Source organism: Bufo bufo, chromosome 6 (genome assembly GCF_905171765.1).
Source record: "Bufo bufo chromosome 6, aBufBuf1.1, whole genome shotgun sequence".
Classification (NCBI taxonomy): domain Eukaryota; kingdom Metazoa; phylum Chordata; class Amphibia; order Anura; family Bufonidae; genus Bufo; species Bufo bufo.
In genome coordinates, this window is record NC_053394.1 from 72,569,938 (window position 1) to 72,596,423 (window position 26,486).

At 43.1% G+C, this 26,486-nt stretch overlaps 1 protein-coding gene across 1 annotated transcript; it reads right to left on the reverse strand.

Moving 5' to 3' along the window:
* Nucleotides 1-1,369: 1,369 nt before the first annotated feature.
* LOC121005527 (calcium homeostasis modulator protein 3-like) lies at nucleotides 1,370-26,281 on the reverse strand. The gene is made up of 5 exons (XM_040438299.1): nucleotides 26,233-26,281; nucleotides 18,696-18,981; nucleotides 17,016-17,068; nucleotides 12,613-12,797; nucleotides 1,370-1,714 (listed from the first exon to the last, which is right to left on the reverse strand). Exons 1-5 carry the CDS (start codon nucleotides 26,279-26,281, stop codon nucleotides 1,370-1,372), a joined length of 918 nt encoding a protein of 305 aa, XP_040294233.1.
* Between the last annotated feature and the right edge of the window lie 205 nt (nucleotides 26,282-26,486).

Consider the following 26,486-nt stretch of genomic DNA (forward strand, 5'->3'; position numbering starts at 1 on the left):
TTCACACGAATGTGTGAAGCCCGTGCCCATGCCGTGGACCGCAAATTGCGGTCCGCAATGCACAAGCACTGTCCGTGGGGCAGCCGCAAGGGGATCGTGGACCCATTCACTTGAATGGGTTCGCGATCCCTCTGTTCCGCAAAAAAGATAGAGCATGTTCTATCTTTTTGCGGTACGGAGGCACGGAACGGAACCCCAGGAAGCACTCTGTAGTGTTCCGTATCTCCGGATTTGCGGACCCATTGAAGTGAATGGGTCCGCATCCGTGAAGCGGAATGCACGCGGAACGGTGCCCGTGTTTTTGCGGATCGGCAAATGCGGTCCGCAATGCGGCAACGGGCAGCACACGTTCGTGTGAACGAGCCCTAACGCTGTAAAACAGCCCTTAGGTAAGGAATTAAACTTACTTGCCATTAAAATATCCTTCCATATCTCTTCTGAGGACACGAAGACCCCTAAAGTAGCATCCTAGATGTCCGCATTAGGAATCCCTGTATGACTGGAAGATTATCCCAGTGTATAAGGGTTGTACATGAGCTTAAGAAATTAGCCTAAAAGCAGGAATTGTTATAAAAATACTCACTTGTTAAATCCCATTTCACCCCAGAGATGGCATCAGGAGCGCACTGGGAACTTAAAGTGACCATGGAAAACAACCTAAAAGTGGCCCCATGTTGTAGATGGATCCAAATTGACATAAGGAGGGAGCAATACAGGCAAGCAGGGACAACAGAAGTAGTTGAGGAAAGAAACACTGTAGGGCAGCACAAAATACCGCCCCCGCAGAACCAAATACCTCAGCCCAGCACAAAATATTGCTGTCCCCCGCTGCAGTATTTGACTTTATCACTGTCCTCAGGACCACTAGCCAGGTGCATAAGTACCTGATACTACTAGTATTAATTAATGCTGAATGCATCAGATCGTTATGTACCTGGCCAGTGGCCTTGAAGAGGGCTCGGGCAGCCCCTTGGACATTGCCCACTGTGAAATTTCCCTGTAGGGTCCATGGCTAGTCCACCCCCGGATGGCGTTCCTTGTTTGTTTATTTTCCTGCAGTGATGACGCACTGTACATCCACGTGACCACCACGTACGGCACGCATATCCTTAGCTGCAGTGGTCACGTGGATGTATCTCATGTCATTGCTGCAAGAAAAGAAACTGCTACAAATGCACCAAATTTATTAAGAGGTTTGTGCTTTTTATAATTAAACTTTGACTCCAACTGTCCCCTTTCCTTAGACAGGAATATAAGATACCAGTTTTAGTAAATATGGGCCATTATGTTTTTTGGCTAATGATGTTAACATACTCCATAGATGTAAATATCTTCTACTTTATAGACCAATGTATATCTTCAGGTAGGTTTAGCTTGGATCTGGGAGATCTGCACCAAGTATGGGAGGGCGGCAGTTGTACCATTGGTCCACATACACCAGCGTCTCCACTGGAGCATCAGGGACTTTTCTTCTGTCATAATAAACTTCCTCTTTTCTTTCCTTTGTCGTCCCTTCAAAGTAACTCTTCACACACTTCTCAGCAACCTTATAATTGTGCAGAATACACATCTCCTCAAAACATTTCTCCTCCATGTCCGAGTACTTGGTCCAGTAACGGGACTGCAGAGCTTCATGTGTGTTGAAAAGTGGAAGCACAAAACGTGCTAAAGCACCGATCAGGATAATTGTAAGAACTACTATATAGCCAATACCCTGTTAAGACAGAAGACAAAGTCATCTCTGCTGCATCTGCTGACATTAGAACAGTATAAGGACCAGAGATTACAGTGTTATGCAATGTGGTACTATACTTTGTGTTTCAATTCTCTGTATTGTAAGACTTTTTGTTCTTACTGTCAGTGAATGGAATCGTCCAGACAAGGGCGCACTGCAGTGATGGGAGATGAAATAGCAGAAAACTTTCTAGTGAACAGCAGTCATAAGCGGCAGGGGCAATACTCGAATTCGCGCTATTTCGCGAATATTTGGGCAAATATTCAACATATATTCGCAAATCGAGAATTTGTGATCTCAAGTCATTATTTTCTTGATAGTGAAAATCGGAAAATTCGCAATAAAAATTTGCGATACGAAAATTCCCGATCAACACTACTCCTAAAGTCAAAGATATTGCAGCCTTCTCATTGGGCCACAAGCAAGAAGCAGTGAGGGATCATGGGTACTGCTGAAAATAAAATCTAGAATATTCGCGATTATGAAGCTATAGCACTATATTCTAGATATTCGCAAATTCTCGAAGTGGCAATATTTGCGCTAAAAATTTGCAATTAGAATATTCGCGATCAACACTAGTGAACAGTGGGTTCACTGAGGTCGCCCCATGCTCATCAGACCTAGAAATATGCAATCATTATCTGTACCAAGAAAAACCCTTTAAATTTAAAAACCTGGGGGGGGTTGTGTCCTTTCTCAGGGGGCCTCAATGAGTACTTTCTGCTGAAGCTCTTTCCCTGTAACTGCCAGAGCTTCTAACATAAGATATGGCTTCTGGCAGTTGGAGATTTAAATTGAGCATGTGCCACCGCCTCAGTGAGGTGGGCAGAGAAATAAGGAAAAGAGCAAACAGCAGGTGGCGCTATACAGATACATTTTATTAAATAGCTCACTGGCTATACAAAATTTTTAATTACTTCTAATTACAAAAGTATTCAGATCCAAGTGCTGCTTTGAAAAATCTAGATTATTTTTTATTGCACAACCCCTTTAACCGCTTCAGGCCTTATTTCACCTTAAGGACCAAGCCATTTTTGCTAATCTGACCAGTGTCACTTTATGTGGTGATAACTTTAAAAAGCTTTGACTTATCCAGGCCATTCTGAGATAGTTTTTTCATCACATATTGTACTTCATGACACTGGTAAAATTGAGTCAAAAAAATTCATTTTCATTTATAAAAAAATACCAAATTTACCAAAATTTCGGAAAAATTAGCAAATTTCTAATTTTCAGTTTCTCTACTTCTACAATACATAGTAATAACTCAAAAAATAGTTATTAATTTACATACCCCATGTGTCTACTTCATGTTTGGATCATTTTGGGAATGATATTTTATTTTTTGGGGATGTTACAAGGCTTAGAAGTTTAAAAGCAAATCTTGACATTTTTCCGAAATTTTCAGGGACCAGTTCAGGTCTGAAGTCACTTTGCGAGGCTTACATAATAGAAACCACCCAAAAATTACCCCATTCTATAAACTACACCCCTCAAGGTATTCAAAACTGATTTTACAAACGTTGTTAACCCTTTAGGTGCTCCACAAGAATTAATGGAAAATAGAGATACAATTTCAAAATTTCACTTTTTTGGCAGATTTTCCATTTTAATAATTTTTTTCCAGTTACAAAGCAAGGGTTAACAGCCAAACCAAACTCAATATTTATGGCCCTGATTCTGTAGTTTACAGAAACACCCCATATGTAGTTGTAAACTACTGTATGGGCACACGGCAGGGCGCAGAAGGAAAGGAATGCCATACGGTTTTTGGAAGGCAGGTTTTGCTAGACTGGCTTTTTTGACACCATGTCCCATTTGAAGCCCCCCTGATGCACCCCTAGAGTAGAAACTCCATAAAAGTGACCCCATCTAAGAAACTACACCCCTCAAGGTATTCAAAACTGATTTTACAAACGTCATTATCCTTTAGGTGTCCCACAAGGATTATTGGAAAATAGAGACACAATTTAAAAATTTCACTTTTTACGGTTTTTGGAAGGCAGATTTTTCTGGACTGTTTTTTTTTTACACCATGTCCCATTTGAAGCCCCCCTGATGCACCCCTAGAGTAGAAACTCCAAAAAAGTGACCCCATTTTAGAAACTACAGGATAGGGTGGCAGTATTGTTGGTACTAGTTTAGGGTACATATGATTTTTGGTTGCTCTATATTACAGTTTTTGTGAGGCAAGGTAACAAGAAATAGCTGTTTTGGCACCGTTTTTATTTTTTGTTATTTACAACATTCATCTGACAGGTTAGATCATGTAATATTTTTATAGAGCAAGTTATTACGGACGCTGCGATACCTAATATGTATACTTTTTTTTTATTTATGTAAGTTTTACACAATGATTTCATTTTTGAAGCAAAAAAAATAATGTTTTAGTGTTTCCATAGTCTGAGAGCCATCATTTTTTCAGTTTTTGGGCGATTCCCTTGGGTAGGGTATGATTTTTGCGGGATGAGATGACGGTTTTATTGGCCCTATTTTGGGGTGCGTGTGACTTTTTGATCGCTTGCTATTACACTTTTTGTGATGTAAGGTGACAAAAAATGGTTTATTTAGCACAGTTTTTATTTTTTACGGTGTTCATCTGAGGGGTTAGGTCATGTGATATTTTTATAGAGCCGGTCGATACGGACACGGCGATACCTAATATGTATACTTTTTTTTTTATTGATGTAAGTTTTACACAATAACAGCTTTTTTAAAACAAAAGAAATGATGTTTTAGTGTCTCCATATTCTGAGCCATAGTTTTTTTATTTTTTGGGCGATTGTCTCAGGTAGGAGCTAATTTTTTGCAGGATGAGGTGACGGTTAGATTGGTACTATTTTGGTGGGCAAATGCCTTTTTGATTGCTTTCTGTTGTACTATTTGTGATGTAAGGTGAGAAAAAAATTGTTTATTTAGCACAGTTTTTATTTTTTACGTTCATCTGAGCGGTTAGGTCATGTGATATGTTTATATAGGACGCGACGCGGCGATACCTAATATCTATACTCCCCCCCCCCTATTTTTTACCAATTTGTTTTTACTTTATTTGGGGAAAATGACGTTTTGTTTATTTTTACTTGAAACTTTAAATTTTTTGGGGGGAAAACTTTATTTTTTCAACTTTTTATTTCACTTTATTTTTTTTGTCCCACTTTGGGACTTGAACTTTTGGGGCTCTAATCCTTTACAATGCATTCCAATACTTCTGTATTGGAATGCATTGGCTGTATGAGTAATACTGGATCTCACAGGCTCGTCACCGGAAGGCAGCGCGATGCCTTCCTTAGGCATCGCTCTGCCTTCCATGCCATCGGGACCCCCCTACAGCTGCATGGGGACCCGATGGCACCGCCGCTAGCAGACGAAAACCGCAGGTAAAGCTGCAAACCGCAGGTCTGAATTGATCGGAACAAGGTGCCTGCTCAAATCATTGAGCAGGCACCTCGGCTAAATGCGCGGGGTGGTCCCGTGACCCCCCCGTGTCGGCGATCGCCGCAAACCGCAGCTCAATTCAGACCTACGGTTTGCGGCTTTTTATGGTGCGGGCGGCGGCGGCAGCAGCAGCGCCATCGGGTCTCCATGGGGCTGTGGGGGGGACCCGATGGCATGGAAGGCAGCTGTCACGGCTGAGGATGGGGAAAACCCTCAACCGTGCGATATTAAAGGAAAATGAAGCTGCTTGGCCAGAACAACAGAATTAGGGAGCAGGTCACCTCCTACAGCGTCCCTAACTCTGACCCTGACTCCTAGCTGTATGAGCCAACTTTGATGGTCGGAGGGCTCATACTCCAGAACCTGGAGTCCCTACTACCCCTTAGGGTGGCCCTGAACTAGGAGCAGGGTAAGACGACCTGTTCCTCCTAGATACGGAGAAACAGGAGTCTCACAGGCCGAGCTGCAAGGAATGGGGAACAGATACAGCATATAGATATGGCAGGTGAGTGAAACTACTTCCACACCCAGCTGCCACAGACACACTGACTGGATCCCGTGCTCACAAGCTGCTGTCCACACCAAACATAAATGGACACAGCACACACACCTAAACACACAGGAACCCAGATCTATAACTGCAGTAAGAATAACACCAACATAAAGCATAACATCACCACGACATTCTTTATGACCGCAAGGGTGGCCCTCACTGGAGAGATGGCATAAGGCTACCAGGAGGATGACTCCAGCAACATGCCTGGAGTACCCCTCAGACCTCTGGCTTCCAGCAGGAACTAAATAGGCCAAGCAGCCACACCCACACTAGGAAAGGAGTTAACCCTTCCATCACCAAACAGGGTAGTGAAGCCACTTAAAGGGGAAGTGCAGACACACATAAACCCTGTGCACACCTAACAGGAAAAGTGCACACATATAAACACAAATTGCCATAGGCAACCGCATGCATAGACAGTGAGCAGCCCAGCAACAAGCTTAGGCTGCTACACTGCCAAGAACACCATGTTGCCAGCGGCAACCGCACGTGAGGCAAAACACTCACAGCTGCGGTGAACAACCAAGCGACCGCTGACAACTGCATGCGGACTCTAAGAGTCACGACCACAGCATAGCCGTGACAGCAGCGCGCTGCCTTCCGGTGAAGAGCCTGTGAGATCCAGCCCCCTGGATCTCACAGGCCCCGGAAGCTGTATGAGTAATACACACATTATTACTGTCACCGCCAGTTCTGTGAGAAGGTCTGTTAGACGTTCTTCTCTACCTCTTGCATGAGGTTCTTTGTTTTGGTTTCACTTTGTCATCTCCTTTCCTTCTCCCAGCTGTTACCTATTTACACTAATTGTTTCCCTTTATATTCCCTCCCATACTGCCTCACTTTGCGGTTTATACTTCTTCCTGGATGAGTTGTTCACTGCTGGAGGCTGCTACTGCTGATTCCTCAGATAAGTCCTTTTCCTTTATTTGTGTTTCCTTGCTGGCTTGATTCTAGGTGACCCTGACTCCGTCCGTATTAAGTGCAGGGAGCCGGTGGTCGTGTCCCCTCACTATTATAGGGTTTTCAAGTGTCACACAGGTGTCATCTACCATAAAGACCTTTGCATGGGCATAGCAGTCAGGGAGAGCTCTAGGGGTTTTATAGGGCTCACCCATATGCTCCTTAGTTTGTGATCAAGCCAGTCGGATGTTTATTTATAAGTTCCAGCTTTCTGCAACACCATCCGTGACAATTACTCATACAGAAGTATTGGAATGCATTGTAAAGGAATATACCCCCAAAAGTTCAAGTCCCAAAGTGGGACAAAAAATTAAGTGAAAAAAAAAGTTGGAAAAATAAAGTTTTCCCCCCAAAAAATTAAAAGTTTCAAATAAAAACAAACAAAAACAGCATTTTCCCCAAATAAAGTTAAAAAAATTGGTAAAATATAGGGGGAAAAAAAGTATACATATTAGGTACCGCCGCGTCCGTATCGACTGGCTCTATAAACATATCACATGACCTAACCTCTCAGATGAACACCTTAAAAAATAAAAAATAAAAACTGTGCTAAATGAACAATTTTTTTGTCACCTTACATCACAAAAAGTACTTCAGCAAGCAATAAAAAAGGCGTTTGACCACCAAAATAGTACCAATCTAACCGTCACCTCATCCTGAAAAAAATGAGCCCCTAACTGAGACAATCGCCCAAAAACTATGGCTCAGAATATGGAGACACAAAAACATCATTTTTTTTTTTTTAAAAAGCTGTTATTGTGTAAAACTTACATAAATAAAAAAAGTATACATATTAGGTATTGCCGCGTCCGTATAGACCGATTCTATAAAAATATCACATGACCTAACCCCTTAGATGAACACCATAAAAAATTTCAAATAAAAACTGTGCTTAACAAACCATTTTTTGTCACCTTACATCACAAAAAGTACAACAGCAAGCGATCAAAAAGTCACACGCACCCCAAAATAGTGCCAATAAAACCGTCATCTCATCCCGCAAAAATCATACCCTATCCAAGGTAATCGCCAAAAAACTGAAAAAATTATGGCTCTCAGACTATGGAAACACTAAAACATGATTTTTTTTGCTTCAAAAATGAAATCATTGTGTAAAACTTACATAAATAAAAAAAAATTATACATATTAGGTATTGCCGCATCCGTGACAACCTGGTCTATAAAAATATCACATGATCTAACCTGTCAGATGAATGTTGTAAATAACAAAAAATAAATACTGTGCCAAAACAGCTATTTCTTGTTATCTTGCCTCACAAAAAGTGTAATATAGAGCAACCAAAAATCATATGTACCCTAAACTAGTACCAACAATACTGCCACCCTATCCCGTAGTTTCTAAAATAGGGCCACTTTTTTGGAGTTTCTACTCTAGGGGTGCATCAGGGGGGCTTCAAATGGGACATGGTGTCAAAAAAAACAGTCCAGCAAAATCTGCCTTCCAAATCTGCATTCCTTTCCTTCTGCGCCCTGCCGTGTGCCCGTACAGCTGTTTACGACCACATATGGGGTGTTTCTACAGAATCAGGGCCATAAATATTGAGTTTGGTTTGGCTGTTAACCCTTGCTTTGTAACCGGAAAAAAATTATTAAAATTGAAAATCTGCCAAAAAAGTGAAATTTTTAAATTGTATCTCTATTTTCCATTAATTCTTGTGGAACACCTAAAGGGTTAACAACATTTGTAAAATCAGTTTTGAATACCTTGAGGGGTGTAGTTTATAGAATGGGGTCATTTTTGGGTGATTTCTATTATGTAAGCCTCACAAAGTGACTTCAGACCTGAACTGGTCCCTAAAAATTGGGTTTTTGAACATTTCTGAAAAATTTTAAGATTTGCTTCTAAGCCTTGTAACATCCCCAAAAAAAAAAAATATCATTCCCAAAATGATCCAAACATGAAGTAGACATATGGGGAATGTAAAGTAATAACTATTTTTTGGAGTTATTACTATGTATTATAGAAGTAGAGAAATTGAAATTTGGTAAATTTGGTATTTTTTTAATAAATAAAAAAAAATTATATATAAAAATGAATTTTTTTGACTTCATTTTACCAGTGTCATGAAGTACAATATGTGATGAAAAAACTATCTCAGAATGGCCTGGATAAGTCAAAGCGTTTTAAAGTTATCAGCACTTAAAGTGACACTGGTCAGATTTGCAAAAAATGGCCTGGTCCTTAAGGTGAAATAGGGCTGAGTACTTAAGGGGTTAAGTGTATGCACATCGTCACCACGTAATCATGCTGGAAGCGCGCAGTGATGTCATCATGCTCAGCAAAGGTCTTACGGCAGGTCTTTTCCACTCAATCAAGGAGCAGACTGTCTCTGTGCGAGCTAGTGGATGAGCTGAGTAATTTTTTTTCCTCGTCCTTTCTAAGAAAACACTGGCCACCATTTTAGGAAAAATAATTTGTTACCTCAAAGCGCGAGGAAATTAGACTCGGTGGTGAATCGTATGTTTCCTAAACTTCAAATTGAATTCCACGTCGGATGCTTTGATTCTCTCAACACTAGGCATACCCTTCGTTCACGTGGTGACGATGTTGTCGCCACTTTTATCACAATTCCTTGCTTTGGGCACACTTATGATTATGTTCTGCAGCACCTCTTATATTTCCCGACACAGTACAGCTCTTTACCCACTGTGGAGGGAATTGCATGGGCAGCACGGTGGCTCAGTGGTTACCACTGTTGCCTTGCAGCGCTGGGGTCCTGGGTTTGATCTGCATGGAGTTTGTATGTTCTCCCCGTGTTTGCATGGGTTTCCTATGGGTACTCCGGTTTCCTTCTACACTCCAAAGACAGACTTAGGTTGTGAGCCCCATTGGGGACAGCTTGATACTAATGTCTGTAAAGCGCAGCGGAATATAGCAGTGCTATATAAGTGCATGAAATAAACTGCATTACAGGCTCATACACTTATATGGGGCTGTGTTATAGCTTCCTGCACAGCGTGTGAAGAAATGCTAAAGTGGACCTCGTTCCCATTTTTCTTAGGAGATGAAGCTGGACAGAGTTCCTATTTATACATCTACCATTATCTGGGAGGGACCCTTTAAACCCTTAAAGGGGTTGTGCAACGAAAAATAATCTAGATTTTTCAAAGCAGCACTTGAATCTAAATACTTTTATAGTTAGACTTAAGCCTGTGATAGATTGCAGTGGTCACGAAGGGTATGCCGGCCCGTCTTTACTGCAGCCAAGTAAACTATGCCTGGAAGGGAGGACTGGAGGGTTAGTATAGATTATTTTGTTATAGTATTACAATTCCTCGCTTTGGGCACATTTTTTATTATCTTGGAATAACTCTCTCATTAGTTCTGCAGCCTCTTCATTCTAAGGGCTCATGCACACAAACCTATTTTCTTTCCATGTCCGCTCCATTTTTTTTGAAGACCGTATGTAAGTTACTCCGTGTGCATTGCGTTTCCATATATGTGTATGTCAGTTCCGCAAAAAATAGAACTTGTCCTATTATTATTGTCCGCGTTACGGACAAGGATAGGACTGTTCTATTAGGGGCCAGCTGTTCCATTCTGCAAAATACGGACGTCGCATGGACATCATCTATATTTTTTGCGGACCGCAAAATACATACAGTCATGTGCATGAGCCCCAAGGACGACAGGTCCTTGCAGTTGTTCCCAATCAGGAAGCAATGGCATAGCTAGCAATGCTGTATGCCATCACCTCTAATAATTAATCAATTTAAGGAGTAAACTGGACTTTGCTAATGGTAACCAATGTGCTTATTGATGGGAGTGCAATAAATAGTTATTTCTTACACATCGTAAATAAGGGTTTAACCCATCAGAATAGGGCCTCATGCACACGACCGTTGTGCGGCCGTTCTGTGCATTGGGGACTGCAATTGTGGTCCCCAATGCACGGGCAACATCTGTGCAGTGGGCCAGACCCATTCAACTTGAATGGGTCCGAGGTATGTCCGCACCGCAAAAAAAATGACATGTCATATTTATTTGCGCTGCGGAACAACGGAAAGAAACACCACAGAACACTCCGTAGTGCTTCCGGTGTTCCGTTCAGTGACTCCGTTCTGCATCTCCGGAATTGCGGACCAATTCAAGTGAATGGGTCCGCATCCGTGATGCGTGGTGCACGCGGCTGGCGGACTTGGATTGCCGACCCACCTTTTGCGGGCCAGAATACGGCCATGGCCGCCCAATGGCTGTGTGCATGAGGCCTATATCTTAAAAAAAATAAGCTGTCTGTAGACATTAGTGGACAGATTTATCAACCTGGTGTAAAGTAGAACTGGCTTAGTTGCCCATAGCAACCAATCAGATTCTACCTTTCATTTTCCAAAGGAGCTGTGAAAAATGAAAGGTGGAACCTGATTGGTTGCTATGGTCAACTAAGCCAGTTCTGCTTTACACCAGTTTGATAAATCATCATCCTGCTGTAAGGAGGATGGGGCCTCCTGAAAGTGGCTTGATTTTATATGATCTTTAAACCCAATTTGCTTAATCCGTCCATACATATTAATTAGGTGTCTTGGTTGACGGCTATCTCTCCCAGTTCTCCTCCTACTGCCTCTCCCCACACACATACTGTACATGTTCGGTTTGGCTGTACATGTATGTATATTCAGTGGGGAGACAGGAGAAAGCCATTGCCAGACACTTCTGGAGGTCGGCGACTTATCTCTTGATACAACATCACCTTACACATTACACTGTTGTCGACATACTTGTTGAGCTTGGTACTCCTTTTGTACATTCAGGAGATAAGCTAATGTCAGAAATGTCAGCACTATCTTGTTTATCTTCCCTTAAAGGGGTTGAGCCATTAAACAACTACTTTTCACTCTAAAGCATATTTTCATCAAGTACTCTAACTCCCACTCCTGCTTGATTTTATTTTTTCCATTTTACCTCATTTGCAGTTTTCTCTTATCTCCCATGTTTGAATCATACTTCCTGTCATGTGACTGCTGTCCTGTCATGCCTTAAGGTGGTGAGATGTGTCCTGGCTTCAGCAGGAAATGTGACACTAAGGGCGGGTTCGCATTCGCGTTGTGGAATTCCGTTATAGGGTTCCGTTATAACAGAGTTATAACGGAATTTTAGGACGGAATACAAAACAGAAGCCTTTAAGAGTCATTCCGTTTTGCTCCGTCCTAATACAGGACCATTTTTTCCGTCATGTATAACAGTACAAAACAGAACCGTTACATGAATTTGTGACCATAGACCTCTTAAAGGCTTCCGTTTTGTATTCCGTCCTAAAATTCCGTTATAACTCTGTTATAACTGAACCCTATAATGGAATTCCATAACGCGAATGCGAACCCACCCTTACCAGTTTATTTTCTATCTATTCAAAATGCTTTGTGTAACTGGATTTATAACAATCACAATTCGTGCTAATATCCATCACTTGTTAGAGCAAAATTCATCCTTATTTGTATCTAACTACCTGTCTATTGCCTGTCTATCCCTCCAACCATCCAACCATAGCTGACACTGTAACTGACACTGAACACAAAGGAGTGGTTTTTGGAGAGAAGGAAAAGAAGCGCTGTAAGCATGTGCGTCCTGTATTACCAGGCTCCACTACAGGACGTCGCCTACAGCAACTAAAATCGGAACAGATTTGCCATAGGCTGCAATGGTAGGTTAATAACTTTAGAATAAAGTAATATTGATACATAGTGGTATTTGAGGAAAGTGGTATAACAGCAATGTCTATACATTTATATTAGTGGCACAACCCCTTTAATGAAATTAACCTATATACCTGTCTGAGCCATACATGCATATCTATGGGGAGGTTGGAGGAGTTTTCTTTTATTTATATGAGATAATGAGTAATAATTTAGTAATTTTGCTATTGCCTACTATTAACATATGACTTCACATCTCCCTTTGTGCTTTTACCTGTGATAAAAATTTGAGAAACCTGGATATTGCTTTCCTGGTTGAGGATCTGCGGAGCAGGTCAAAGTTCTTGCAGGGCACTTTAGCCAATAGGAATGAGGCGTCAAACTCAGGGAAATCTGCAAATCCCCCAAACTGGTCAGGGTCAAGGGTCTCACTGAACGCACAAACCATAAGCTGTCCATCTAGAATACACATAAGGATCCAAACAATTGGCGCTGCCAGTGCTCTGGTCATCACGGTCATGAACATTTGCCTGAAACGGGAGAATACTAGTCAGTTCTTTACTAGTGGTTTCCAGTCTGTGTATATTTTTCTTATTGTCAAGTAAACAAAATATTTCTTGGGTACAAGGCCAATTTGTCCTCCCATTAAGCCCATTCACAAGGATGTTTAACAATATATAGATCTATAGGCATATCAAAGACTGCTCCTTCTCACACAGGCATGTGTCAAGAGTTGCCTCTGTGCCAACAACAGGGTAATTATAGATGTTAACTCACAAAAAGTTAAAGGATATTTGGCTTGTGGGTGAAATTTCAGGATGAATCTGAACTTAGTGAACTTAATGTGACGTTCTCTAAACTTTTGAATGCACATGTCCATCTGTTCAATCTTTCAGTACTTTTTGCACAACTTGATGTTCTCTAACAAGGAGCTTAATGGCAAAATTCACAACAGGTGTTTGATCCATGAATCTCCCAATAAATTTTCTGGTTCAAGAACCTCAACCAGAACCCCAATAACCTGAGGGTTGCCCTTCAAGAAGAGTGGGATGTCATGCCTCGGCAGACAATAAGTCGACTTGTGAACAGCATGAGACGTTGTCAAGCTGTAATTGATGCGCAAGGCCACATAACAAGTTATTGAGACACTGACATTTTTTGTGGGGGTATACCCACCACTGGTGTTGGCTTTTGTTTCAATAAATTGAGTTGAGGAAATCACCATTGCTGCTTTAACTTAAATGCCCTACTTTCATGATATAATATCACAGTAGCGATTTCACCTGAAAGCCAAATATCCCTAACTTTTTGTATATGACTTGATAAAATTACTTTAGGAGCATCACATATCCTTCTAAGAGTTCACATCTCCGTTTCATTTTCCGTTCTTCTGATCTGTCAAAAAACGGATCTTAGACAGAAATAAGATATATGCTCATATTTCTTAATGGAGTTGTCCTACAAGGTCATTTGTCACTTACTGTAGCCACAAGATAGGTGATTAATGTCTGATCGCTTAGTGTCCCACCGATCACTAGACAAGGGTTCATGACTTTGGTGAAGAGGAGTTTGGATGAGGTGTTGGTTGAGCATGCATCCAGCATCTCTTCTCAGTGTCTATGAGGCTGACGGAAACAGCTGTCAGTCTAATGGACTTTTCTTAGGCTGGTGGTCCGTGCCACCACTGCCTCTCTTCTTCCAGCAGGTATGGTCTCCAGAATACTTACCTTCCTTCCTGTGATCCGTCAGTCAATGCCTGTGCTTCTTCTTGGCAGGCTTGTTCACCGGACCAGCACAACTCTATCGACTCCATGTAGGCTGAGGCCTGCTGTATGCCTGCTATGCCTGCGTGACCTCATCTGGCTCTAAATGGACCAGTGTCCCCGCACCTACTGTAAGTCTTGCCCAACCAATTGCTGTCTACCTTAGGTATATTAGGCACATTCACTTGTGGAAGATGCCTGAACAATATGTTCTAGTTGTCTAGTTTCCTGCTAAGGTGCACTATTGCTGTTTTGCCTGTGAATTGACCTCTGCCTGTCTTTGGATTAGACTCTTCACTCCCTTACCTGACCACTGCATCTTCTCTGTATTGACCCTGTGCTTCCTGACTTGACCCTCAGACTCACTTTCGATTGCACAAACTTTGCCTGCCCTGACCTCAGCTGATGCAATGAGCAGGACACTGGGTCATCGGGGCTGCTATGCAGTGGGTCAGATTTAGGTGTAACTAAGTTTGTGACGCCAGTTGCAGCTTGCGCAGGTACTGTAGCAGGGCCCTTTAAGATGATATAGCTCATGTACTAGGTTAGGAATGCCAGAGGGGGATATTGTCTCTGTATTGTGTCAACGGTGTCTCCTACCTTAGTACGGCCGGACTCCTGTATCCTGGCTCACATGCAACAAATTGAGTGTTGTAAATAGGAGTAATGATGGAATTCCACACAGAGAATAGGGTCCAACTTGTCTTTACTTGAGGTTATCTTATGCAGCTCTAGATCCATACAATGTTACAGCAATAGTCTAGGGTCCCAGCAGGTATTGGCAATATGTGGCAGGAACTATATTCATATATTCTGCATCTAGTACATACGCCTTTAAGGATCTGGCAGGTATCTGTCTTCTGCTCTGTCTATGATCTGCTTGGTTTGGGCCTGACTAGCTATGGAGGTACTTATCTTCTCCTTGTGTTTGGAATCTGTACTTACAGGACTGCTCGCAGGGAATGGTGGTTTCTTCCTGGAGATCTGATAGTTCTGAAGTTGCTGCTTTCTTTGTCATCCAGCTGAGGTAAGGAACTCAGGCTGGGAAGATTGCTTTGGGCCTCAGCAAAGGCCTGAATCCTTGGTTGGGATCCCTGTTTCTGGGAGCTCCTATTCACACAGCCTACCCCAACAGGGGGTGGCTGGTACACTGCCTAAAACATTCTATCCTCCCTCTGAAGTAGGATGTGGGAACATTCCACTCCTCCTCAGATAGGGGGAACTAGCCTGGAATGGTCTATTCCAGTCTAGGTATACTAACTGGCTTGGTTCTGCTACATACTGCTGCCACCTGCTGGTGTACATGGATATTACAGCATAAATACAATGCAACAAGCCTGGAAAATGCACATGATGGGGAAAATGATGCAACCTTATACCAGATGACAATATACATACACTTGACATTATGAAGCAGGGGAACAGAAGTTTAGTGACATACTCTGGGATGTTACACTTATCCCTCACTATGGTTTAGCTTGACTCCTCTGTGTTTTGCACCGGTGTCTCTTGACTCCCGTGGTCAGCAGTCTACTGAACAGAGACTACATCAGGAGGAAGTGATCTGGTGGCTCCCCTGCAGCGGAGTCCAGGCTGCCACGGTAACACCCTTAGGAGTAGCCCCAAGCCAAATCTGTTAAGTAGTCATAGCGGATCCTCATCTCCTAGTGAAACAACTTTGAATGGAATAGCAGGCCAACTCCTTCCCACTGCAGTCATGCAGAAATGTGATCATATTCAGGAAAGTGACCAACTCAATTTGTAGAATGGGGATCAGGGATGGAATATCCATTGGTCGTCCCATAATTGTCGAAGATAAAAGCCCTTGAAATAACATTTTGGTGAATTAGTAGCAGCTTACTGCATACAACCTAGACATTGTACTCCATAGTCAAAAAGTATACAGTAAAGTACTTAGCTCCCCCTAGTGGGGGCTACAGGCATCCAGAATTTTATCATCCAATTTTCCATACGCAAAAAACAGATCTCTGAAAAATTGATAGCACAGGGATGACTGCAAAGTTGGACTAGAATAGGACATGCACTGAGTTTCTCGAATGTCTTAAAAAAACTAGGATGTGTGAATAGCCCCTTTAATTTGTATGAGTTTAAAATCAGACAGCACACAGAAGAGGAAATGTGAAGAAAAATTAGGCACTTGTCCCATGTAAATAAATGAATCAGCATAAAATGTTCATTTTTATGTCCAGATGTTTGAAACTACATTGTAGAACAAGGGATTGCAGAAGGTCAGATATAGTTTTCATATTGCACTGTACAGAGATTGTCATTAGACATAAGCTGTTGTTCTAATAACCTAAATCTATACACCCAACAGGGCACATTACTTGGACACAAATTATCTTTTCAGTATATATTTTTTTCACTGTGAGAGGAAATCTTTCCTGAAGATCCTGTACTTAGCCAGATTTGTATCCAGGACCCTGGTGTTGCAAAACTCAAAATTGGACCACAAAATGTGAATACTACATTAAGATTCCCTGCTATCGGCTAAAATGTAAGGAGAGTAACCTCTGTAAATGCTAATGTGGATACATTTTGGGGAAACCGTACTGTTGCTACTCATATACGGAACGGCAATGACCAGGACCACTAACAGGAATTATGTGGCCATCATGAGGCTCATTTCACAGGATTGCACTAGACTGCTATAAAGTGATTGATGGGTTTCATCAGAAAATAGCAGTAGTTTTTTTCTGATAATTTAATTGTCCTCTATCACATAAACTGGCACCAGAGATGGCTGATTGCATAATTTTGGATAGGGTAGGAGGAACCAGCAGAAAGTGAGACCACCTTAGGCACACATACTAGTGACTCAAGGACAAGTAGACAGGTTGCCAGTCATATGAGGATGCAATCAGTACGACAATGGCATAATACCATTTATTACTTTGAAGATTTATTACCTTTAAAGCACTGAGTGTACCCAGCTGTGCAAAGGAACTAGAAGAACACAAAGACAACGGTATGAAAACCTTGACACATAATGTCCTTAGTGTGTGGACCTGCATGGGAGGTTTTAATGGATACGAATTTAATGCTCTGATAGATACACATAATGACTCACTGTAATCACATATCAAGCAAATCCATTCACATGAGCAGCCTTGATCTTTGAAAAAGCTTTAGACTCACTAGAAGGACTCGCAAAGGTCTTTCTACCTAAGTTGTGATCTAAGGCTGCTTTCACATCAGCACTATTTATTTCCATTTTTCTACTCCGTTGTAGGAATAAATATAAGAATGAAAATAACGGAAGAGCCGGATTTGGCACTTAACTGAAGCGAACGGAGCCTAACAGATCCAATTGACTATAATGGGATCCATTAGGTTTTCATTCACAAGAATGTTTTTCTTAGCAGAAATTAATTTCCTCGTGCAGGACTTTTCTCTCTGCTATTTTTGACAACCTTTTGTGATGGAAGCCCCGAACTGAGCCACCAGCGCAGATGTGAATGTAGCCCAAGTGGGTTTTATTATCTTGTAAGGAAGCAAGTATGCCACCTGCTTACAGAACCATTATATGACCTCTGCACGGTCATGGAATAGTCATGGAACTGTTACAAATTACACATCTAAGCAAAGGAAACAAGCATTCATAAGATGAGTATGTAACAGAGTGCGGTATAAGAAGGCCCAACTTTTTTGGTTCTGCTAGATGAGGCACAACACTAATGTAAGCTCATAACATCTGCCGATCGCTGCCATATCCTGAAACCCTGGGTCTGGTTGCCGGCCACGTCCGGGTAAGAGACAAAGTGGAATTTGCAAGTAACTCAGCAATGCAGTAACTATCTGGTGCAGATAGGAATGATGGATCCAAACTCAGATAGTCTAAAAGGCTGGTAGTTTTATATTAGTCTTTTCAGAACAACGCTTTTCAGGACTCAAGGCCCCCATCTTCAAGTTACAAAAGTACTGATAACAGTTCTTTTGTAACTTAAAAAAGGAGCCCCTGAGCCCTGAAACGCATTGTTTTTAAAACAATACAATAAAACTACCAGCCTTTTAGACTATCTGGATTTGGATCCATCATATGTATATAAGCCAGCAAGTTCCTGCATTGCAGTGGCAACCCCTGGGTCACTTACAAATTCTACTAAATCACAAATCTGACCATTTTACTTTTAGTTGTGCTAGCATCACGAAGGGCAGCTTTCTAACATGTTCTGAGGTTTTCCTGGAGTATTTCCTTGAAGAATTTTAATAGAATCACAAAGAACTGCCTACCACAGATGCAGGCCTTGAGGCCACTATGAGACCCTTGGAGAGAGGTGGCCCTGGCCTGGTCAGTCCCATCCCCATGGGCGATGAGAACCAATATCCGACACCCCGTTCCAAAACCAATTGCATGGTTAGTGACCAAAGATGTGAGGAATCATGGAAAAGAACATAGAGGGGAGCACTAAAACCTGTAATGGATGGCCAGTTTTGATATTTGCTACAGATACCTCTGTCTTCTACGTACGCCATCTGGAAGCAGTATTCGCAGACATGCACAAAACAACAGATGCTCCATAGATTACAGATCAAAGCTCCTGACAGTACTATTTCATATGTTCAGACTTACTTTAAAACTTTCTTGTTTTTCGCTCTTCCACCTTCAGGTCTAGAATACTCTATTGTGAACAAACCACAAAACTGGTTGGCAAGAACCCCAACAAAGAAAAAGATCAGTGATGGTGCCAGCAAGACCATCAGAGCATAAGGTTTGTTGAAGCCTGGTATGCATGGGCACTTGAATTCAAAGATTTTGTAAACGATTACACTCATTAGTATAATCAACCCACAAACTCCATTCACTTTGGCTTCTGATCCCGACTTGAAGTATTTTATAGCTCTTTCCATGATGGTTTCTACAACACAAACATAAAAGAGGATTACTTTTATTGTTGCTAGCAAGGAGTGTTTTGCATGTCTGCAAGATAGACAGATAGGACGTCATGCCATTGGTACCATATAAGAGTAGCTACCACAGCATGCAGTTGGGTTCAGCTGGTGGCCTATTTCCTACATCCCTGACACTGACTGGTTTATAAGATGCCATTATTAAGGAGATGATCCTTATTATATTCATTCTGATAGGACCATTGACCAGTATTGATGTCTTTATGAAGCCACGTGTTAACTATTCACTGATGTCTGACTCCAGCTAATGCAAAACTGTGTCTAAGGTTTCCATGGCTTAGAAATGGCCCCAAAATGGTGCAAGCACTCTGTGGGGTATGGGGGATTTGGCAAATTGACCCCACCAGTGGCATTATCTGACATGACTATACAGTTAGGATACTTTTACACTTGTGGCAGCAGAGCCTGGCAGGTTGTTCTGGCGTGGGAACAGCCTGCCGGATCTGTGCTGCCACAAGTGTGAAAGTAGCCTTAGATGGAATACCCCTTTAAAGGGAATCTGTCAGCAGATTTGTACCTATGACACTGGCTGACCTGTTACATGTGCACTTAACAGCTGAAGACATCTGTGTTGGTCCCATGTTCATATGTGCCCGCATTGTTGAGAAATATGAAGTTTTAATATATGCAAATGAGACTCTAGGAGCAACGGGGGCGTTACCATTACACCTAGAGGCTCTGCTCTCTCTGAAATTGCCATGCCCTCTGCACTTTGATTGACAGGGCCAGAAAGTGAAAATGTCATCCCGTCTGTCCCATTCAGAGAATACATGTGACCAGGCCAAAAGATTCAGATGCAGAGGCCGTAGAGCAAGTATTTTTATTCAGCCAACCAACACAACACAGGTCCCAACCAACACAACACAGGCTGCACTTTCCTATGAAGTTAAAAAATAATAGATATGCCAATGTATACTGCCCGTCACTTGCCAAAATGGCACTCTTTAGTCAAACGTCCGGTGTATAATGGTCCAGTACATAGACTAATATGACAGAGTAACCAGTCCCTTTATTACAAAATACCTTCTATTAAAGGGGTTGTCTCATCTCACCATTACTAAGGAGAGATGGGACTAAGCCCCAACCACCAGGTGGCCGGGAAACAGCCGTGCATGGGAACTCCAGAAACTGTGTAGGGACTCCAAGCTAAGGATACAGCGTAGACAGGCTCGGACTGGCCCACAGGGGTACAGGTGAATCCCCCAGTGGACCCCTGAGCAAGGTGGGCACCTAGTCTCCCACCCCCTGTACAAGTGGCACATTACACAGTAGACTTACTGCACTACATACATATATTCAATGTACAGCACCTCAACCAGACTGTGTTCATATAAAAACTTGTTAAAATATTTATTATATTTGAATGTATTTGTACGGTGGGCCCCCAAAATAAATTTTACTGTTGGGCCCTAGGTACCCCAGTACAACACTGAGCGTAAATTGCTGTGCCATGCTGTTTCTGTATAATTACATAGTGTATACATCAGTACCGTACAATGCACTCCTCTTCTGATTACTTCTTTTATACAGACGACTAATGTTATATGTCTTGGAAACAAGAAGTTGAACTTACCTAGTTGTAGAAATTGATGAAAAACTTGGGAGACTTTCTTTAATCCTGTTCGATCACCCTATAAACGTGGATCTGTGGTGCATGGAAAATTTTTTTGCAAATTCTGCTCTCAAAAGTTTCTCTGAATTTGCACAGGAAAAAGGACGTAGACACCTGAGAGCACACCTAGAACTGCGACTGGAATAACTGGTTTTATAACATTTAAAAAGAATAGTCGGATCTGTCTTTTATATTTTATTTCTTTATGATCCACTCCAGATTTTGGCTTCAAAGTATTGCGTTATGATCAGTGGAGGTCCGAACTCTGGGACCACCCCCTGATCCTAAACCCCACCCAGTCTAGTATTGATAACCTATCCTAAGGACAGGTCATCAATATTGGTAGCCCCGAAAACCTCTTGATCTCTGCTTTGAACTGCTTCACAATCCCTCCGCTCGAAGTGACATGCAACATCCAGCCAGGAGACTGCTATAGCTGTCACTCATAGCAGAGGGCAGGGGCTGTGAAGCAGCTAAGTGCAGAGAGGGGGGAACTTCACAGTAAAGCTCCGCCTCCTGATCACTTACAGCAGTATAAAAGTTCATATTCACACTACCCCTGATAATAAAAGATTTATAAAAAATATATTTGTCCTGCTCTCCCCAGTCCCTACCTTGCGCTGACAGAAGCTTGCATTGTCAAAAGTGCGGCAGGCTCAATTTAAATGTAAATTTACTATATTTTTATTTATTAAAAGGGTTGTCCAAGATATATCTGTATCTATCTATCTATCTATCTATCTATCTATTTATTTATTTTTAAACAGGCAGTGAACCAGATTATAAAAAAATTATATACTTACCTCACTGAACCTCCTCCACTCCTCTCCGCTTCAGCCATGACATTTTGTTTTTGATGCAGCGACAATGTGCTATATTCTGCATATATATATAACACAAGACCACTGATTGACTGCAGCCATCATGTGCGGTATACGGGCACGTCACGTCACTGCTGCAGTCAGGATAAGACCAACAGGGAGGACAGATCAGTAGTCCTGTATTAATTAGGTTGCCTGGCAGTTTTAAGAAAATATATATATCTTGGACGGCCCCTTTAAAGGTTTTTCTACCACCTCATTTTGACCTAATTAGCTCTCAGACACTAGTGATCTGCTAGTGTCTGATCTACCTAACAATGCTATTCTCAGACCTGTGTGTGGATCCGTTTTGCAAAAAACCAAACTTTTATTAATATGCTAATGAGCCTCTAGGTGCTATGGGGGCGTCTTTTCAGCACCTAGAGGCTCGGTCTACTCACATTGTATGCCGCCCCGCTCGTCCGTTAAGCCCGCCCATCTCCTCTTGAATGCCATCCTCCATCTGAGCCAGTGGACGAATTCTCGCGCCTGCGCCGTGCGCGTCTGTACTCGGCGCAGGTGCAGTGAATGTCTGACCGCTGCCTGCACAGACATCTCGGTCATCGGGGCAGGCGCAGTGGAGATGTCTGTGCAGGGAGCGGTCAGACATTCACTGCGCCTGCGCCGAAAACAGACGCGCACGGCGCAGGCGCGAGAATTCGTCCACTGGCTCAGATGGAGGATGGCATTCAAGAGGAGATGGGCAGGCTTAACTTAATAGAAAATTATAGAAATTCAGCGTGAACACAGGCACTAATTTAAATATCGTCCAATGTCGTATAGTAGTAACAAATCACAGTAATACTCTGGTGAAGTGATGTAAACCTCACTGACAAAGATAACTTTTATGGGAATGATGCAATGCATTGAAGGCTGCTTTTAACAATAAATCAATAAATGGAATCAAATTTTCTTCAGACTACATTATCTGTCTAGTGTAATATCTGTCTTTTGTAAATATAAAGTCTCTTACATTGCATGCTGGATTAATGAATTAAGGACAATATAAAGCTGCAAGCTGCGTAGATTATGAGTATAAGGGCTCATGCACATGAACACTTTTTTTCGTGTCCGTTTTTTTTGTGGCCAGTATGCAGAACCATTCACTTTAATCGGGGCTGCAAAGAAAAAAAACATGTGCATTCCTTGTCTGTATGTCCGCATGGCCGTTCCGGAAAAAATAGAACATGTCCTATTATTGTCTGCATTACGGACAAGGATAGAACTGTTCTATTAGGGGCCAGTTGTTCCGTTCCGTAAAATATGGAATGCACACTCTGTGTTTTGCAGATCCACAGTTTATGGACCACAAAACATCCAACGGTCGTGTGCATGAGCCCTAATACTGAAAGAAAACCATGGGCATCACTTTTAGAAATGCGTGTAGCCGCTGCCCTCTAGTGGCATGTACTGTATGTTACATAGCCAAGGATCTGTTGCTATAGGTCAGGGGTGCGGAACCTTTGTTGCTGCCGAGGGCCATTTGGATATTTGTAACATCGTTCAGGGACCATACAAAATTCTGAACTTAAAAATGTGACTGCTATATTTGGTCTAACATATAATTGACTTAGGGGGTAAGATACATAGATTGCGGTTCTATAAAAAAAAAAAAAAAAAAAAAAATCGAGAGCGCTGTATTTTTGTAGCACAAAATGGTGCCTGCGCTATATATTACTTATAGTACAGCCGCCATTTCGACCACACATAGCAGTCTAATTTTTAAGTCCAGAATGTTATGTATTTAATTCTTTATTTGGCATTAATGGCAGCCAAGCTAAACCCAGGGGGGTCCAGAGAGGGGTTCACCCAGCCATCACTCTGCCACTGTCCCTGCCTCTTCCTTTGCAGCTGTCCCTGCCTACCATCAGACCCCCCAGCCTACATCAGTCTCAGATCTGACTCTCATGAGACCTCGCAGCCTAGGATCAGCCCCCATCAGACCCCCCAGCCTCAGATCAGAACCCCAAGCCTCAGATCAGACCCCCATCAGACCTCCCAGCCTTAGATCAGAACCCCCAACCTCGGATTATACCTCATCAAACCCCCAGCCTCCCATCAGACCCCCCCAGCCTAAAATCAGACTCTCATCAAACTTCCCAGCCTCAGATCAGACCCCACCAGAGCTGGGGCAAACTGGGATCCTTGAAAAAAGTGGCCCCATGATGAAGGTGCGTCCCAACTGACAGAAGGCAGGGCCAACACAAGTAGGTGGGACCAGAAATACCATATTAAATACCTCATAAAATAATGCCCCAGCAGCACAAATACCTCCCAAGCATCTGCTTCTCTGTGGTGGCCAGCGCCAGCTGCCATGTTCCGTCCTCCTACTCCAGTTGCCTTAGGATAGTAATATACAGTGCAGTTTCTAGGTAAAATTTGGCCGGGGGCTCGGCGGAGCTGATGATGTGTTTTATCCTAATGAGAAAGATTTCATAATAAGGATTTGGAGAAGGGGCAGAGGGATAGCAGAGAGGCTGGTGCTGCTACTAGGGGGCTCATACCATGGGGAAGTAATAAAGCCCACCATAATGCCCCCCCAGTAGAAATAATTCTCCTTATAATGTGCAAAACATACCCCCTTGTAATGCCCCCAGTTGAGCTAATGTTCCCATAATGTGCCAATATAAAATAGCCCTCCTCAGTGCCCCCGTAGATGACCCCATATTGCTCCTCTCCTCCCTTCCCCATAGTACCCACTATAATGTGTCCCAGTATAAAATGCCGCTATACAGAGCCCCCCATATAAAATACCCCTTCTTTTTAGCCTCAGTAGATGCCCCTATAGTGCCACCCAATAATGTGCCAGTAATAAGTGCCCCAATAGATGCCCTCAATCATGTGCCAGTAAGATGTGCCCCCAATCATGTGCCAGTAATAAGAGCCCCCCACCATCATGTGCAGTAGCCAGAGTGCCCCCCCTATGATGTGCCAGTAGCCCCCCCTATGTGCCAGTAGCCCCCCTATGTGCCAGTAGCCCCCCTATGTGCCAGTAGCCCCCCTATGTGCCAGTAGCCCCCATATGTGCCAGTAGCCCCCATATGTGCCAGTAGCCCCCCCTTATGTGCCAGTAGTCCCCCCTTATGTGCCAGTAGCCCCCTCTTATGTGCCAGTATTGTAATTTGTACATATATATATATATATATATATATATATATATATATATATAAAACTTATACTTACCTCCTCCAGCGATGCGATGCAGGCCTCTTCGGGCCTGTGTCCCTCGCTTGCTCAAGCGGCGCAATTACGTCATTGCGCCGCCTGTACCGGCCTCTGATAGGCTGCCGGCCTAGTGCTGGCAGTCTATCAGAGGAACAGGGAGGGGACACACCTCTCCCTCCCCTGCCGCAGCACAGACATTTGTATCACCGTCCTGAGGACGGTGATACAGATGACTATGGAGATGAGTGAGCGCTTCCACAATGGAAGCGCAGCGCTCATCTCCTGCTGTGCCCTGCCGGCGCCCCCTTTCTGACAGCGCCCCAGGCGGCCACCCGGCCCGCCCGGTCCAAGAAATGGCCCGGTAATATAGTTCAATTCAGGTGTTCCCGCATTATGTAAAATGGGAGCGTTGACCATTACTTCTCTGGCTGGCAGGGGTGAGAAGGGCTCAAGAGACCCCCTAAGCATCAGCCCACTGGGAAGTTTTCCTGTAGATTCTATGGCCAGTCCTCCCCTGATCATGCCCATATATATGGCACTATGTCCCCAGAAAGTATAGCTGCCCCTCTTTTATGGCTCTCAGAGGCTATGCTTCCCATAACCTACAATGGAAAGGTAGCCATTGCAAGCTATGGGGAGTGTTGCCTTCATGAAACAATAAATCCTGGCAGAGTAATGGTCTGGGGAATGTTTTTGTGGCATTCTCTGGGCCCACTCATAGTAACATAGTTTATAGAAACATAGTTTATAAGGCTGAAAAAAGACATCTGTCCATCCAGTTCGGCCTGTTATCCTGCAAGTCAGGGGCGTACATAGAAATCACTGGGCCCCATAGCAAAAATCTGAATTGGGCCCCTTAACCCCGCCCACTACCCACCATGGCCCCTCCCAATTCCTGACCTGGCTCCTCCCATGCCACACCCCCATTAAATACATTTATACATGACCTACAGCCCTGTTAAACATTTTTGGACCTGGGGGTACCCTGTCACATGGGACATCTGATGGTTGGGCCACTATATCTGGTGTGGGTTTCCTGATCTGGAGATGACCTGCCATATGAGAAATCTGTTGAGAGGTTCCTATTCTGTTGGTGCCTACTTACAGGTAACATCTGCTGGAGGTTTTCTGTTTTTAGGGATGTTCTCTCTCATACCACAGCTCCTGGGGGATCTCTGATTTGGAGGTCCAATGTCTTATGAAAATTGCTGGAGGTCTATTGATTTAGGGGGCTCTATCACTTGGGACATCATATAAGGATTTCTTGGTCTGTGGGTATCTGGTGGTCATATAATACTAGAGAGTTTCATCTGAAGAGCACAGTTAATACATGAACTCTCCACATGGGTAATAGCGTACTACATGCAGCATATGGGCCGAGCTCCCTGCAGTGACAGGCAATTGTAAAGTAACAGATATCACCCTGCCCCCCAGAGATTTGTAAACTAACACGGGCCTCAGGCAGCATAATATATAGTCATATAGTCAGAGTCGGCCGGGCCAGGCACTGCTGCAGGGAGTGCAGGCAGACGCAGTGACACGGCAGGACGAACGAACGGTACTTGTTCTCAGGCCAGCCAGGGACACAGCCGGTGCTTCAGAATCTTCCATCTTCGTCCCCTCAGCTCAGGCACTCTGGCGACGGCCGAAGGCGAAGTTCGAGCCGATTCTCCCGCCCCCTTGCGCCACTGGCCAATCAGCAGCTGCCTCAACAGAGTTGCCTTGTGCTGATTGGCCAGCGGCTCGAGCGCTACATGCAGGCTGGTTTGATCCTGATTCAGCGTCAGCAGACTGTCAGGATCAGGTCAGGAGGAGG

What these genes read in the sequence shown, in the direction of transcription:
- LOC121005527 (XM_040438299.1), bottom strand. Translation starts at nt 26,281, where the DNA reads ATGGAAGATTCTGAAGCACCGGCTGTGTCCCTGGCTGGCCTGAGAACA. An exon ending in CCTGGCTGGCCTGAGAACAA is followed by an intron (nt 18,982 to 26,232) that starts GTACCGTTCGTT and finishes TTTGTGTTGTAG; the next exon opens with AAACCATCATGGAAAGAGCT. An exon ending in AAAAACAAGAAAGTTTTAAA is followed by an intron (nt 17,069 to 18,695) that starts GTAAGTCTGAAC and finishes GTGTTCTTCTAG; the next exon opens with TTCCTTTGCACAGCTGGGTA.